General features: G+C 32.6%; 1 protein-coding gene across 7 annotated transcripts; it reads right to left on the bottom strand.

Annotated features, from left to right (window-relative positions):
• Window positions 1–880: 880 nt before the first annotated feature.
• On the bottom strand, window positions 881–16,027 carry LOC133669669 (DNA-directed RNA polymerases II, IV and V subunit 8B-like). Of its 7 annotated transcripts, none has more exons than XM_062089896.1 (8): window positions 15,776–16,027; window positions 15,577–15,664; window positions 4,022–4,102; window positions 3,806–3,919; window positions 2,780–2,862; window positions 1,984–2,141; window positions 1,340–1,434; window positions 881–1,175 (listed from the first exon to the last, which is right to left on the bottom strand). In XM_062089896.1, exons 5-8 carry the CDS (start codon window positions 2,844–2,846, stop codon window positions 1,064–1,066), a joined length of 432 nt encoding a protein of 143 aa, XP_061945880.1. In that variant the 5' UTR covers window positions 2,847–2,862; window positions 3,806–3,919; window positions 4,022–4,102; window positions 15,577–15,664; window positions 15,776–16,027; the 3' UTR covers window positions 881–1,063. The 7 variants fall into 7 exon arrangements, with proteins under 7 accessions (XP_061945880.1, XP_061945884.1, XP_061945881.1 ...); XM_062089900.1 differs by having other exon boundaries at window positions 15,943–16,018; XM_062089897.1 differs by lacking the exon at window positions 4,022–4,102.
• Between the last annotated feature and the right edge of the window lie 529 nt (window positions 16,028–16,556).

Genomic DNA, 16,556 nt, shown 5'->3' with positions numbered 1-16,556 from the left:
GGGACTTTAACCCTATTAGAGCCAAGACGCTCTGATGCTGAGCAGCTGAGAAATGGTTGATACCTGCATCGCGTGGAGACCCAGTAATCTTCATTCTTGTTCTTGACATTGGATATAAATCCCATTATTTTATACTAAATTATTTCATTATAATATTTATTAACCGTTTAAGACTTTTCACTTCAATCCTTGAAGTAGTATATTTGTATGAAACAATCCTTGAATTTCCATGCCGAGGACGGATCCTCCACCTCTAATTTGTTTTGTTTTGTTTTTTTCTTTGAGTTTCCTTCTATTTTATTAGTTTTTCAATTAGCTAATGGTTGTTTGGTATATTTCCTACAATCCCACAATTTGTTTTTATCATATTTCTTCAATTTGAGATTTATATTTCATGACAATTACACCGAAACAAATTTGATAAAGCACTAACATCTTCCTTCAAAAATTATCATCATTAACCTTCGATGATTAACTTGCAAAAGATGAAGGTGTCTGAATAATGAGTTCATGGTTGATGGTATATCACGTTTCAATTATTAATAATTTTTTATTGATTTTATCTTGCTTTAAAATCAATCATAATTCTTTATCTTGTATTTACAAAATTTAATATTCATAATTATGTTGGTGTGAAATAGTAATAAAAAATTCAACTATTAAGTAGAGAATAATGAGGTTATTTAATCAATAGTAGTGGACTCATTTATTAAAATTAAGCATATAGATTGCTTGAGCTTCTCGTTATTAATTATTATTATTATTTTTAGAAATTTATCAAAATAATATTTTATTATTATTAAAAATTTATTTTTAATACGAATATGCTAAATCGATATGAAAATACAGAAAAATAATTAAAACCAATAAAATAAATCAATTTTAAAAAAAAAAGAGCAGAGAGACCTCATTGAACAACTCGTAAGCGAGCCACAAAAAGATTCCGCAAACCTCACTTTCTTCCGATCATTTAGTTCTTGGATTATATGTAACTAAAACTTCATCATAGCTGAATTAGTAGGCATGCAACCAAGTAGAAAATTATACAGAACTCTTCATGCTTCTACATCTTCCTCATCAACATAAAATAGTTTTTATCAAGCTGAAACCTGGCAAGCGAGCTAGGACTCCCCCTCAGCAACAGTTGAAGTCCACCAAATGAAATGTAGATCTCCCTAAAGCCAAAAAAAAAGAGATACATATATCAGTTACAAGACCAATAGCCATATACCTGGATGAAATAAGCTATCCCATAATCTATTATGAATGAAGATGCATTATGACTTCTAAACAGACTCGACGAAAGCGACTTTTGTGTAATTACAAGTATGGCACATACAACTTGAAATCAGCTCCTGAACCTTCCTTGTCAATTTTGTAAAGTTTCCCGTGTGTCACATACTCAAACTTGTCTTCTTTGGATGGTTGCTTACCCTGTAAGAGGATGGGATACAGCAAGTAGGCAGCATTAATAGAAATGATTTGTAAGATCGCAATATTAAAAGAAACAAATAAACAAACATCACTAACATAATGTAAATTTGTTTCTACTACATTGTTCAAGTATGTTATTGCTGAGATCCTGCCCTAACACATAGCCTCAGATCATTGTATCAGCCCCAATTTGTTTTAGTGACCTAATAGCAATAGAACTTCGATTTTGTCTAGAAAACTAGTAGACAAGTTCACATCATGCAAATCAACTAATAAACTTTCAAGGTCGCTATTCCATCATTACAGGTTGGTTGTAATAACAGCACATGACTTGTACTTTTTGAAAACCAGGTAATTGTCAATGGCTTTGAAAAGAAAGTGAAAAAAAAAAAATGTTGTTAGTACTGATAATAAACCAAGACAAATACAGTGGAGGAATAAAATGCAAACATGTAGAAGAAACATAAGAATACAGAGTATCTAAGTCATTCCCAGCACCAAACATGTCAGAGTGATAACCAAAAACCAAAACAGAGAGAAGAGGATTACCTGCGCATTACGAGGGTCAACCGGAGTGCCATCAGTGTTCAATGTTTCAGTTAATAGGACTAAATACCTTGATTTTTCTTCAATAGGATAAATCTCCGTGTGTACATCAAGCACCATGTACAAATCCCCCTTCTCACTGCGAGATAAAACACGAGAAACTACAAAAGCATAGTTTACAAACTATAATTAGTCCAGAAAAAGTACAAATGAACACAAGTTTATCAGTCTTATTAGTTCTATCAATTTTTGCAAAGGAAAGTCAACATATGCCGATTAGAAACTCGAATAACCCAACCAGAATTACAGTAGGAAGGGATTTAGTGCCAATTCAGTTAAATAACATACAATATAAATATCTCACAATAAAAGGTCAAATTTCAACCCCGAAAATCGCCAAATAATACATTCATTCCAAGAAAACTACTTAATATTTGAAAAAACCCCGTTGCAGTAGAGATCAAAGCAAACATTAATTTCTTAATGGTAAAACTATATTGCAAGATATCGACAAAGAACTAAAATTCAAGTCCTCGTGGAAAAAAAATTAAAGAGAAACAAGACCCTTTTATTCATACCAACTTACTAGCAGTAGAAATCCCAAAACAAAACCAAGAACATAGTAAAAAAACTTATTCTACTTAATCGAGTTTTTAATTCAACCATAAAGCACCAACCTTTAGCAAAGAAAAAACTAACAAGTACTAACAACCCAGAAAAGAACTGAGAAAAACAAAGTGATCAAACTAAATAATACAGGGAAAGAGCCAATAGAGTTCAAAGGAAAAAAAACACAAACCTTTGTCATATTTCTTGCCATCAGGGTTGAGCTTCTCGATGACAAAGAAGTCAAGCAAATCTTCCATTCGCAAAAGATGATACCTTTCAAAGCAAAGAGATAACATATAAGAAACCCAAGAGAGAAACAAAAATGAAAATGTAAACAACCACAGCAGTTGTCACAAAAATCGCTTGAACCTAAAATCTACGAACCGAGAAAGAAAGAGAGCAAGTAAGAGCAAACCAGGGAGCTAGGCGGTGATCATTTTCGGTTCGGTTCAGTTTTTATCTAAAAAAATAACCAAAATAAAATTTTGAAAAACTAAAAAATTTGAACCGGAACCAGTTCAAACCGACCGGTTTCAAGTCAACACATTGATGTTCTTGGTCACACAATATTCTATGAGCATTTATTTGTTTTGCTACCTGTTCAAACTTCGCAGCAAGTAAGTTTGTACTCGTATGTTCCATGATGACTTATGTCTTGACAATTCATTTTAAAAGAATGTCTTGCTTGTCCTACAGTGAAGTTGTGGTGTAAAAAAATGGGACATTTCTTTCCAAAACAAAGAATGCGAGTCTTGAATTTCATGTGATGTTAATGATCGGCCTTGTTGTCCAATGCTTATCTCCCAAATGAACCCATAAGTCTGTTATGATTGCTTTGGCATATTGATGTTAGTGTTCCCTTTGAAGTGAATTCAGGTCATGTATGATTACTGCTTTGTTGATTAATCATAGACAGTCAAGAACTTTCAAATGCTGTAGTTTCTAAATTTCAATTACATTTCAGAAATGTTTTTGACTTTTTTCTTTTGTAACTTCTCATGATATTGTTATAGTATTCCATTTTAAATGTACTATTCGAATATCATTACTTTGTGTGAACACGTTAGAGTAGTAGCTAACATAGTAAAGCTCAGATACTATGCCTGTCAGGACAACAAATGCAGCTCCAGCTCCAAAACTTCCAAGCCAACAGCGGAAACCCAGATGAAAAAAAGAGCAAAAACAAAAAATGAAAAACCCAAGTGGAAGAAAGTACCTAGCTTGAAAAGATCAGGAAAGCTGAAAGAAGATTTGAACTTTAGCAACAAAAACACTGTACACGGAGAGCTCCTTGTAATGAAATACTGGGGAAGCTTGGCAGCCTCAGAATCTGAGCATGGATTTCACAGAACATTAATATAACGCAAATGCAAATTTGCTTCTAATAATTCCCGAGAAAATAACCAGTAGCAGTGGGTGCATATATTCTTACTGTTGGAACTTCTTCAGGCTTCTTATCCAACAAAACAGCACGAACTTGAAGATTGAAGATGAAGAAATCATACCTGGTGTCCTGGGTTGTTAGATATGTATCAAGCCGAGAGTGTGAGAGATTGAGATTTGAGAGTTGTAGCTTGTGAGGGCATTTAGAGGGGGGGGGGGGGGGGCGGCGGCTGCTGGATGCAGAAGGATGGGGAATGCTAGGGTTAAAAAAAGAGGGCTTTGGCTTTGGGGGGGCTGCTGGATGCAGAAGGATGGGGAATGCTAGGGTTAAAAAAAAGAGGGCTTTGGCTTTTAGGGGGGGCGGGGGGCGGGGTGCTGGATGCAGAAGGATGGGGAAGGATGGGGAATGCTTAAAAAAAGAAGGCTTTGGCTGGGGGGGGGGGGGGGGGGGGGGGTGCTAGGGTTAAAAAAAGAGGACTTTCAAGTTTTTTTTTTTTTTAAATTGAACCCGTTCAGTTCGGTTCGGTTGCCAAAGGATGGGGAATGCTAGAGTTAAAAAGAGGATTTTTATAGTATTTTTTTTTAAATTGAACCGGTTCAGTTCAGTTCGGTTCGGTTGTAGAAGGATGGGGAATGCTAGGGTTAAAAAAAGAGGACTTTTATAGTAACTTTTTTTAAATTGAACCGGTTCAGTTCGGTTTGGTTTTACGTTTTTTCAAAATTTTTTAAAGGGGGGTTGCTAGGGTTAAAAAAGAGGACTTTCAAGTTTTTTTTTTTAAATTGAACCGGTTCAGTTCGGTTCGGTTGCTGAAGGATGGGGAATGCTAGGGTTAAAAAGAGGACTTTTATAGTATTTTTTTTTAATTGAACCGGTTCAGTTCGGTTCGGTTGTAGAAGGATGGGGAATGCTAGGGTTAAAAAAAGAGGACTTTCAAGTTTTTTTTTTTTAAATTGAACCGGTTCAGTTCGGTTCGGTTGCCGAAGGATGGGGAATGCTAGGGTTAAAAAGAGGATTTTTATAGTATTTTTTTTTAAATTGAACCGGTTCAGTTCAGTTCGGTTCGGTTGTAGAAGGATGGGGAATGCTAGGGTTAAAAAAAGAGGACTTTTATAGTAACTTTTTTTAAATTGAACCGGTTCAGTTCGGTTTGATTTTACGTTTTTTCAAAAAAATTTAAGGGGGGGTTGCTAGGGTTAAAAAAAGAGGACTTTCAAGTTTTTTTTTTTAAATTGAACCGGTTCAGTTCGGTTCGGTTGCCGAAGGATGGGGAATGCTAGGGTTAAAAAAAGAGGACTTTCAAGTATTTTTTTTTTAAATTGAACCCGTTCAGTTCGGTTCGGTTGCCAAAGGATGGGGAATGCTAGAGTTAAAAAGAGGATTTTTATAGTATTTTTTTTTAAATTGAACCGGTTCAGTTCAGTTCGGTTCGGTTGTAGAAGGATGGGGAATGCTAGGGTTAAAAAAAGAGGACTTTTATAGTAACTTTTTTTAAATTGAACCGGTTCAGTTCGGTTTGGTTTTACGTTTTTTCAAAATTTTTTAAAGGGGGGTTGCTAGGGTTAAAAAAGAGGACTTTCAAGTTTTTTTTTTTAAATTGAACCGGTTCAGTTCGGTTCGGTTGCTGAAGGATGGGGAATGCTAGGGTTAAAAAGAGGACTTTTATAGTATTTTTTTTTAATTGAACCGGTTCAGTTCGGTTCGGTTGTAGAAGGATGGGGAATGCTAGGGTTAAAAAAAGAGGACTTTCAAGTTTTTTTTTTTTAAATTGAACCGGTTCAGTTCGGTTCGGTTGCCGAAGGATGGGGAATGCTAGGGTTAAAAAGAGGATTTTTATAGTATTTTTTTTTAAATTGAACCGGTTCAGTTCAGTTCGGTTCGGTTGTAGAAGGATGGGGAATGCTAGGGTTAAAAAAAGAGGACTTTTATAGTAACTTTTTTTAAATTGAACCGGTTCAGTTCGGTTTGATTTTACGTTTTTTCAAAAAATTTTAAGGGGGGGTTGCTAGGGTTAAAAAAAGAGGACTTTCAAGTTTTTTTTTTTAAATTGAACCGGTTCAGTTCGGTTCGGTTGCCGAAGGATGGGGAATGCTAGGGTTAAAAAGAGGACTTTTATAGTATTTTTTTTTAATTGAACCAGTTCAGTTCGGTTCGGTTGTAGAAGGATGGGGAATGCTAGGGTTAAAAAAAGAAGACTTTTATAGTATTTTTTTTAAAATTGAACCGGTTCAGTTCGGTTTGGTTTTACGTTTTTTCAAAATTTTAATCGGTTTTTTTTCGGTTCGGTTTTTTCAGTTATTTTTTTTCGGTTTTCTCAGTTTAATCGGTTTTTCAAGTTTTTTTTTTAAATTGAACCGGTTCAGTTCGGTTCGGTTGCCGAAGGATGGGGAATGCTAGGGTTAAAAAGAGGACTTTTATAGTATTTTTTTTTAATTGAACCAGTTCAGTTCGGTTCGGTTGTAGAAGGATGGGGAATGCTAGGGTTAAAAAAAGAGGACTTTTATAGTATTTTTTTTTAAATTGAACCGGTTCAGTTCGGTTTGGTTTTACGTTTTTTCAAAATTTTAATCGGTTTTTTTTCGGTTCGGTTTTTTCAGTTATTTTTTTTCGGTTTTCTCAGTTTAATCGGTTTTTCAGTTTTTTTACTCACCCCTACTTCCTTCTGTGTTTTAAAGTTTTATTTGTATACTACATGTCGGTCGATCAGGGGTTTCTAATGAACAACTTGAGGCCCAGTTTATGGAAGTTTTGAGCTTCAAATCATGATTAAATATTTCAATCCGGCCTAATTTCATCTATGGCTCAACTTTTTTTTTTTTTGAAGAGAGTGTTTAAAAATATGGTAGCAATTGAGGTTCAAAATAATTTTTTTTTTAGAACTGCATCAAATAAAGATTACCAGTTTGAGTATCATTAAATATTTCAATTCGGCCTAATTTCATCTACACCTCAACTTCTTTTTTTTTTTGAAGAGTGTTTAAAAATATGGTAGCAATTGAGGTTCAAAGTATTTTTTTTTGTTAGAAATGCATCAAATAAAGATTACCAGTTTGAGTATCACAAATCTCAGGGCCACTAAAAACTTCCATGGTCGTTAACTTTAGGGCATCGGGGGATTAGTCGAGATGCGCGTAAGCTGGCCCGGACATCCACGATTAACAAATTTTTTTTTTTTTGTGATAAACAAGAAAGAAGACATGTGATTTTTGTATCTTTAATATCTAAATAAATATACGCGCTGGATGCAGAAGGATGGGGAATGCTAGGGTTAAAAAAAGAGGACTTTTACAGTATTTTTTTTTAAATTGAACCGGTTCAGTTCGGTTTAGTTTTATGTTTTTTCAAAATTTTAATCGGTTTAATCGGTTTTTTTTCTGTTCGATTTTTTCGGTTATTTTTTTTCTGGTTTTCTCGGTTTAATCGGTTTTTCAATTTTTTTGCTCACCCCTACTTCCTTCTTTGTTTTAAGGGTTTATTTGTATACTACATGTCGGTCGATCAGAGATTTCTAATGAACAACTTGAGGCCCAGTTTATGGAAGTTTTGAGCTTCGGATCATGATTAAATATTTCAATCCGGCCTAATTTCATCTACGGCTCAACTTTTTTTTTTTTGAAGAGAGTGTTTAAAAATATGGTAACAATTGAGGTTCAAAGTATTTTTTTTGTTAGAAATGCATCAAATAAAGATTACCAGTTTGAGTATCACAAATCTTAGGGCCACTAAAAACTTACATGGTCGTTAACTTTAGGGCATCGAGGGATTAGTCGAGATGCGCGTAAGCTGGCCCGGACATCCACGATTAACAAAAATTTTTTTTTGTGATAAACAAGAAAGAAGACTTGTGATTTTTGTATCTTTTATATTTAAATAAATATACGCGCTGGATGGGGAATGCTAGGGTTAAAAAAAAAGGACTTTTATAGTATTTTTTTTAAAATTGAACCGGTTCAGTTCGGTTCGGTTTTACGTTTTTTCAAAATTTTAAACGGTTTAATCAGTTTTTTTTCGGTTATTTTTTTCGATTTTCTTGGTTTAATCGATTTTTCAGTTTTTTTGCTCACCCCTACTTCCTTCTGTGTTTTAAAGATTTATTTGTATACTACATGTCGGTCGATAAGGGATTTCTAATGAACAACTTGAGGCCCAGTTTATGGAAGTTTTGAGCTTCGAATCATGATTAAATATTTCAATCCGGCATAATTTCATCTACAGCTCAACTTTTTTTTTTGTTTGAAGAGAGTGTTTAAAAATATGGTAGCAATTGAGGTTCAAAGTATTTTTTCTTTTTAAAAATGCATCAAATAAATATTACCAGTTTGAGTATCACAAATCTCAGGGCCACTAAAAACTTACATGGTCGTTAACTTTAGGGCATCAGGGGATTAGTCGAGATGCACGTAAGCTGGCCCGGACATCCACGATTAACAAAATTTATTTTTTTTGTGATAAACAAGAAAGAAGACATGTGATTTTTGTATCTTTAATATCTAAATAAATATACGCGTTGGATGAGGAATGCTAGGGTTAAAAAAAGAGGACTTTTATAGTACTTTTTTTTTAAATTGAACCGGTTCAATTTGGTTCGGTTTTATGTTTTTTCAAAATTTTAATCAGTTTTTTTCAGTTCGGTTTTTTCAGTTATTTTTTTTCCGGTTTTTTCACTTTAATCGGTTTTTCGATTTTTTTGCTCACCCCTACTTCCTTTTGTGTTTTAAGGGTTTATTTGTATACTACATGTCGGTCGATCAGGGATTTCTAATGAACAACTTGAGGCCCAGTTTATGGATGTTTTGAGCTTCGGATCATGATTAAATATTTCAATTCAGCCTAATTTCATCTACGACTCAACTTTTTTTTTTTTGAAGAGAGTTTAAAAATATGATAGCAATTGAGGTTCAAAGTATTTTTTTTTATAGAAATGCATCAAATAAAGATTACCAGTTTGAGTATCACAAATCTTAGGTCCATTAAAAACTTACATGGTCGTTAACTTTAGGGCATCGGGGGATTAGTCGAGATGCGCGTAAGCTGGCCCAGACATCCAAGATTAACAAAAAAATTTTTTTGTGATAAACAAGAAAGAAGACATGTGATTTTTGTATCTTTAATATCTGAATAAATATACGAGAAGCAACTGAAATTAAAGACGGGGAGGATGACTAAAAATAAGAGTTTGTATATCAGGTGGACCTTTTTGCTAACAAGGTTCTTCTTGGTTTTGATGATAATACTATTTTTCGAGAGAACCTTTTTTAAAAAGAGAAAGATGATACGAATCAAGTTAGGTATGAGTTTGGCCTTAAAATATCTATTAACTAGTTTTGCGAGATCATACATATCTCTAAAAAAAATACATTAGATTAATATGAAATTTTACAAAGAGATATTAGACATATAGAATTATATTTTGGTCAATTTTCAAGTCAAATGGAGTTCAAAAAAATATTATTTTAGAGGGTCGAAGTTACTATATGAATCTTATCAAATCTGTCAAACTAGACCTTCATATACGGTTTGGAATATATCTAGAGATACGAGTGGAATTTTGCTGTGTTTCAAGTCCAGAAAATAAACATCTTAATCTTTTCAATCATATATGATATGCCAAGTAATTCATTCATACAAGAGATAACGATGTGTTTGAATTTAAGTCTGAAATCTGCCAAAAATATGCAAAAAATAAAGATTCGAGCTATATGGAGGAATTTCAGTATAAAGACTTTGTTTTATTATCCTATTATATTTATTTATTTTTGAATAATTATTTTTAGTTTGAGTTTGTTCTGGTCAATTAGATATTATTTTAAAACGAAAGGAACTCATAACCTCTCACCTAAAAACCTCACCAATCACTCAAGATCTTAATAAAAGCAAACCATGAAAACCACAAATACAAGCTGAAATAAAAAGAGAAGACGCAAGACTAGAAAGAGAAAGCTAAGTGAGGTAAAGAGAGAAAGGTCCACAACTTCAAGCTAATTGATCTCCCATCTCCAATGATGGCGAGCAACACCATTAGTATCGGTGGGGAGAATAAGAACTGGTGCACCCTTTAAAAGTTGTCACACACCTCCAGTCCTTGTCGGTGCATGGGAAAACATGTTAACAACCCTTGTGGTCCTCTTATACATGAGGCATAACTGCCACCACTGCTTCCATCGGCTTCTAGTAGTTTCGGTTCACATTCCATCCATTATTGAAGGTTGAACTTCTGAACCCTTAAATCATGACACCTTGATCTTATTTTGTGTATGGGTTATCGTTAAACATTGTGTAATATTTTCATTATTTATATATATGTGTTTGAATGATTTGAGTAGACAAATACTTGATTGTTTGTGATTTTAACTTGATAAGATTCTAAGTTGAATTTTTTGGTGTATACTAATTTTATGTGAGTGAGATATGGTTTTGTGATGGATTTTGTTGAATTTTTAATGTGTGGTTGCGTTTGTAATGAACTTTAAGAAAATTTGATTAAGGATTTAATTTTACAATAATTAAGATTTTATTGTTAAACCATTGGATTGTGGAGTTTATTGAATACATGGATTGATTTTGTTTAGGTTTAATTGAATGGGTAAATATTACTTTGAAATAAAAGGAATTATGTGATGTTTATGATTGGATCTTATAGTGATATTATGAGATATTTTTATGATTTTGAATAGTGCCATTGAATTGATTGTGATTTTGTTGAATTTAAAAAAAAATGTACATTATTGGTTAAATTATTAGATTAAAAATGGTTTATAAATTTATGGTTAATAATTGAGTTATGATTTTTGAAAATGAAATAGATTTGTATGAATGATTGTGAAATATTATTGATGAGTTTTGTTAGTGTTGATTAGATTATAAAAATATAATTTTGAGATGATGAATAATGAGAATTGCATTGATTTTGAAAATAATTTTGATACGTGCATGTGTGAAAGGATTGGAAAATATAAAAGCATATCATTATTTTTAATTTGAATTTGTTAGATTTATAAATGTGTAAGTTAAGTTGTTAGATCTACAAAATGATTGACAAACTTGCAAGCTTGAATTGTAATGATGTATGAATGGGCAAAGCCTACTTTCGTCATCCATATGGGTTCAATGCCCATTTTAAAACCCAATAAAAAAAATTTTCATTATTCACTTTTAATATTTCAGTACATGGACTCATAGCGAGCAAATACTTGGATATTAATATGAAATGTCCCTCACCATAATTTTCTTAAAGAAAAGTAACAATGAAATTTTCAATTAAGAGTAAAACTAAATTTCCTGAAATACTCACCAATTAGAGTTATTTTCAATCCAACATTCTATAGCATTAGAATTAGGAATATCTAAGGTATCATAGGACAAATAAACTTCTTCAATGCACCTTCTTTGGATTTTTTCCAGGATTTGGGTCGGTTCTATAGACCTAACATAGGTATATTAGTACATTTATGGACATAACTTAAGTTGTAATCTAGAATGAACACCTTAGAGTTATCAACCCATCAATCAGTTGGAAGTGGCAAAAACCAACCAGAATTTTATAACAGATAGGTATTTAATTTTTATTCAGGGTTTTACCATCTTAGTAGACTCGTATTCACCCAATAGATAGACTACAAGTAATTTAAACATAACAAGACCTTAACAATTTAAGACAAGATAGGCAATGCAATTTACTTCTGGTATGATGCTTTAGGGACGATAATATATTTTCTTTATCATAATCAGTCAATTACCAGTTAGGGTTTCTAGTAATCACAATACTAGATGACAACTCCTTTTTCATAAGAATAGACCTTTCCCATCTAAAAACATTAAAAAAATCTTTTCCTTCAAATTCCAAGGAAATAGAGCAGGTCATCATGATGTCGGGTATCAATAAAAACAAATAAAAAGGTGAGGTGAGTGCTTTATTGTTCATATGAATAGGAAAGTATCATCACAAACCCTTTTTTTTTTTTTGTATATTATATATATTATCTCAGATCTTAATCCAAAGGTATGGTAGAAAAAAATAATTTGTTAACAATGCATCTAAATTTAGATGTAGACTAGTTTTTAACCCCGCCCTTCACCACAAGCAATGTTTCATTAGTGAGTAGTAACATTATTGATGGCAGCCTCTATAAATTACAAGAGAACCTTCTCCTCATAAACCTTATCAATCAAAGAACCAATAAGGGCATTATATTATACCTTTTGAGTAGTTTGAAATTATCACAAAAAACCCAGCATAAATAAAAAAAAAGTTTGAAGGACAATGTATTTACTTAGCTACCTTTAAGGAGAGACCATAAATATATTGTTATAACATGGGCTAAGTTTAAAAGTTTAAGGAAGAGGATATTTGACAATAGACAAATAACATCCAAATTTGCCATATTTACCCAACTTGCCTACTCTCCATCGTAGTTTTAAAATCCAAAAACTAGAGTTTAGAGTTTCATGATTTCAGTTTGTTTGGAACGCGTTTCAAGCTGTGTTTTTTAAAAAATTAATTTTTTTTGTTTTAATTTTTTTTTTTTGTATTTTCCGATCGTTTTGATGTGTTGATGTTAAAAATAAAAAAAATATATATTATTTTGATGCATTTCTAAAAAAAAACACTTTGAACCTCAATTGCTACCATATTTTTAAACACACTCTTCAGAAAAAAAAAAAGTTGAGCCGTAAATGAAATTGGGCTGGATTGAAATATTTAATCATGATCCAAAGCTCAAAACTTCCATAAACTGGGCCTCAAGTTGTTCATTAGAAATCCTTGATCGACCGACATATAGTATACAAATAAACCCTTAAAACATAGAAGGAAGGGTTTTGCCAAGTTCAGACCCTCTCCGCCTAGCTCCCTGGTTTGCTCTTACTTGCTCTCTTTCTTTCTTGGTTCGTAGATTTTAGGTTCAAGCGATTTTTGTGACAACCGTTGTGGTTGTTTACATTTTCATTTTTGTTTTTCTCTTGGGTTTCTTATATGTTATCTCTTTGTTTTGAAAGGTATCATCTTTTGTGAATGGAAGATTTGCTTGACTTCTTTGTCATCGAGAAGCTCAACCCTGATGGCAAGAAATATGACAAAGGGTTGTGTTTTTTTTCCTTTGAACTCTATTGGCTCTTTCACTATATTATTTAGTTTGATCACTTTGTTTTTCTCAGTTCTTTTCTGGGTTGTTAGTACTTGGTAGTTTTTTCTTTGCTAAAGGTTGGTGCTTTATGGTTGAATTAAAAACTCGATTAAGTAGAATAAGTTTTTTTACTATGTTCTTGGTTTTGTTTTGGGATTTCTACTGCTAGTAAGTTGGTATGAATAAAAGGGTCTTGTTTCTCTTTAATTTTTTTTCCACGAGGACTTGAATTTTAGTTCTTTGTCGATATCTTGCAATATAGTTTTACCATTAAGAAATTAATGTTTGCTTTGATCTCTACTGCAACGGGGTTTTTTCAAATATTAAGTAGTTTTCTTGGAATGAATGTATTATTTGGCGATTTTCAGGGTTGAAATTTGACCTTTTATTGTGAGATATTTATATTGTATGTTATTTAACTGAATTGGAACTAAATCCCTTCCTACTGTAATTCTGGGTTGGTTTATTCGAGTTTCTAGAAAAAAAAGGTATTTATATTAATATTTATATTGAAACGAACCGGTTAAACCAGCACTTAAAAAAAGGTATAAAAAGAAAATTGTGTCCAACCCTAAATCAACATTCACTAAGCCAAAACTAGCTCTCTCATCTATCTTGCATTATGTTTTCTAACAAATGTTAGAATTGCCTCTAAGGCCAAATTATATGTGAGATCCATTCCCATTTCAGGTTAAAACCATGTTTAATTTTGTGATTTAACACTACTACTTTAATATGTTATAAAAAACCAAATAAAAATAAATGAGAAATTATTATAAATGAACATTTGAATTTGAATAGCAAAAGTTTCAAACTATTCCCAAAATAGTTTGTAGATTGGGCTATGAGCTTATAGGCTCATGACTCATGAGTTTGGACTTGGGTTTGGTTAATGAAAAAATATTTTGCAATCATATCGTTGTTTAATCAATAATAGTTTTTGGTTCATATCTAAATATTGTACTTTCTTATTTTGTCACGACTGCAGGGATCTACAAATTATAATGCTTTAGTATAAACATGACATAAAATAAAAATAAATGAAGCCCTACACCGCAAGATTGGATACATCTATGTATTGAATCAAGCTTCAACAACAAGAAGTTTTGCACTTTGAAAGAGAAGGAAAATTCAGATATCAATTCTTTTATCCAAATGAACAGGTTTTACAAAAGAGGGTCAATGTTTCATTAGTTATGTTTATAAACATGTCTTAATCTGTCAAGTTTATACGCAAAAAACATGAAGCATGACACTTTGACATAGTTTTGAGTTAAATGTGTGAAAAAACATGTTGGGACAAGTCCAATAGAGAACAAACAACAACAAAAAATTTAGTAGAGCCTGCTTTTAACATGTACAGGAGACTTTTGAAAAAAAATGAGACCATTCTAGTGACCCACTATACCCACTACAATGCAACGATCTTGTCATTGTTGATTATAAAAGGGAAGAAAAAAAAGTCGTGCCATAATCACAAAAGCAGTAGGCATGTTCAAAAGTGAAAACGATGTTTATGGGACTAATAACAGATTTTCTCTTGGCATTCGTGAAAAGGAGGGAAGACCTTGATCTTAAGGTATTTTATATGCCACAATTAATAATTACATGCATTTTCTATGTTTTCCTTCCTTTTCAAATTAAATGAGCATCTTTATCACGCTTCAAAGTGTATAGCAGTCCATTGGAGATGTTACACACATAATTATTCATCTCAGTATATATGTATGGATCCTGCCTGCCTGTATTAATCAGTGGAATGGTATAATCATGGACTTCGTGTTTTTAATTCCATCATTCTAGAAAGCCTTTTTTTTTTTAATAATAACTACAATAGGGGATCTGAGTTCAATAAACTAGAAAATGATTTTAAGTTTTGTTGATTCCCATTTGGCATCCAAACTAGAAATGACGAGTTAAGTTTCAATGATTAATCAAATATCAAGCTGATGATCATACTTGTGCAGGTGAGGCAGCTAAGAAGGGAACTAGGAGATGTTCAACAGGAGTATGATCGGCTTATGGTTGAATTAACATCATTAGATACGGTTAAGGAGGAAAAGCATTTAATAAAGCACCAATGGCTTTGAAAGATTCAGATTTCAACTTCATCAATACTACCTAGTGTAATTAGCTGTTTTCTTGCCATTTACAGAGTCATTTCATCTTTTTCATCGAACAAATGTAATGGTTATTTCTGATTGGAATGTAGGGAAAAATTATTTATTTTAGCTTCTTTAGTGATTTTCACTCTTTCATGCAATCATTAAATAGTCTTAGGCTTTCTTCTCTTTGACTTTTAATTGCAGTGACGCCTGACTTTTCTGATGCCATACTGGATGAGTTAAGACTTATCTATATGTATATATTTGAGTTTTCAAGTTCACTTGTTCTTTATGTTATTACCCAGGAACGCCAGAATTCAGCCACCATCCTCCAACGAAAAAAAAAAACCTAACAGAGAAAGACAGAGAGAAATCTTACAAGAAAGAAGTGAACTTTGCAGAGGAGATACAAGGGAAGGGTGCTTATATGGACTGCTGCCGAGGCCTAGGGGAGCTGTAAAATGTACCTGTACAACATACAATCAGAAGTTAGGGATGGTGTTGTAAAAATGGCAATGAACATAAACAAAACGATAGAAATTTTTTTTTAAAGGAAAACAGGAATTGAAAGAACATACTGAATGAAGATCTAGAGATGCAGATTAAAGAATGAAGATTGAAAGGCTGGGTGTGGCGTGTGGGAGCTTAGGAGGGGGCTAATGGTTTGCAAGATCTGGAGAATGGAGATGAAGATTGAAGAATAATTGAAACTTTGGAAGGGTGGCTGTGGCGTGTGGGAGCTTACCGGAGATTGGAAAAGACTGAACACTGAAGAGAGTGAGAGGGGTAGAGAAAGAGAAGGGAAGATTGCTTGCAGAGTTAACTGAGAAACCCTATTTTTTGCTCCAAATATATAGGGGGACACAAATGTAATTGTCTTAATCGAGACTCGGGTTGTGTAGAAGCAATATCCATACCCTATCCGAACCTGATTTTTTCATTTCGGGTATTACCTGATTTTGAATAGATAAAAAAAACTCATATTCATTCAAGTAAATTCAGATTAGTATTCATTGAGTCCATAGCCGGAATATTAGGGACGACATCTAGAATTTAAAAGGCAGATTTTTTTAATTTATAATACCTCCATTTTTTTCTTTTTATCAGAACTGGTTTGACTATTTCGTTTCAGCCCTATAAAACGAAACTAAACTAAATTTTCTTAAGAAATTATTCATTAGTTTTTTATCACTTTTTTTTTATTTGATCAATTTTTTGGTTTTTTAGTATAATTATTTTTCAATTTTTTTTAGTTTAATCAGTTTTTTGATATTTTCCTCACCACATGAAAAATGCATCTCATAAACTTAGCTTAAAGTAAGACGTTTTAATCAATTTTTTAATTTTTAATTTAATTAT

This window comes from Populus nigra, chromosome 12 (assembly GCF_951802175.1).
Source record: "Populus nigra chromosome 12, ddPopNigr1.1, whole genome shotgun sequence".
NCBI classification, from domain to species: domain Eukaryota; kingdom Viridiplantae; phylum Streptophyta; class Magnoliopsida; order Malpighiales; family Salicaceae; genus Populus; species Populus nigra.
This window is presented reverse-complemented; position numbering and strand designations above follow the sequence as displayed.

Coding starts and splice junctions, on each gene's coding strand:
- LOC133669669 (XM_062089894.1), bottom strand. Junction 2,142..2,779: donor TGGCAAGAAATATGACAAAG/GTTTGTGTTTTT, acceptor ATGCTTTTGTAG/TTTCTCGTGTTTTATCTCGC. Junction 1,176..1,339: donor TCAGGAGCTGATTTCAAGTT/GTATGTGCCATA, acceptor TTTTGGCTTTAG/GGAGATCTACATTTCATTTG.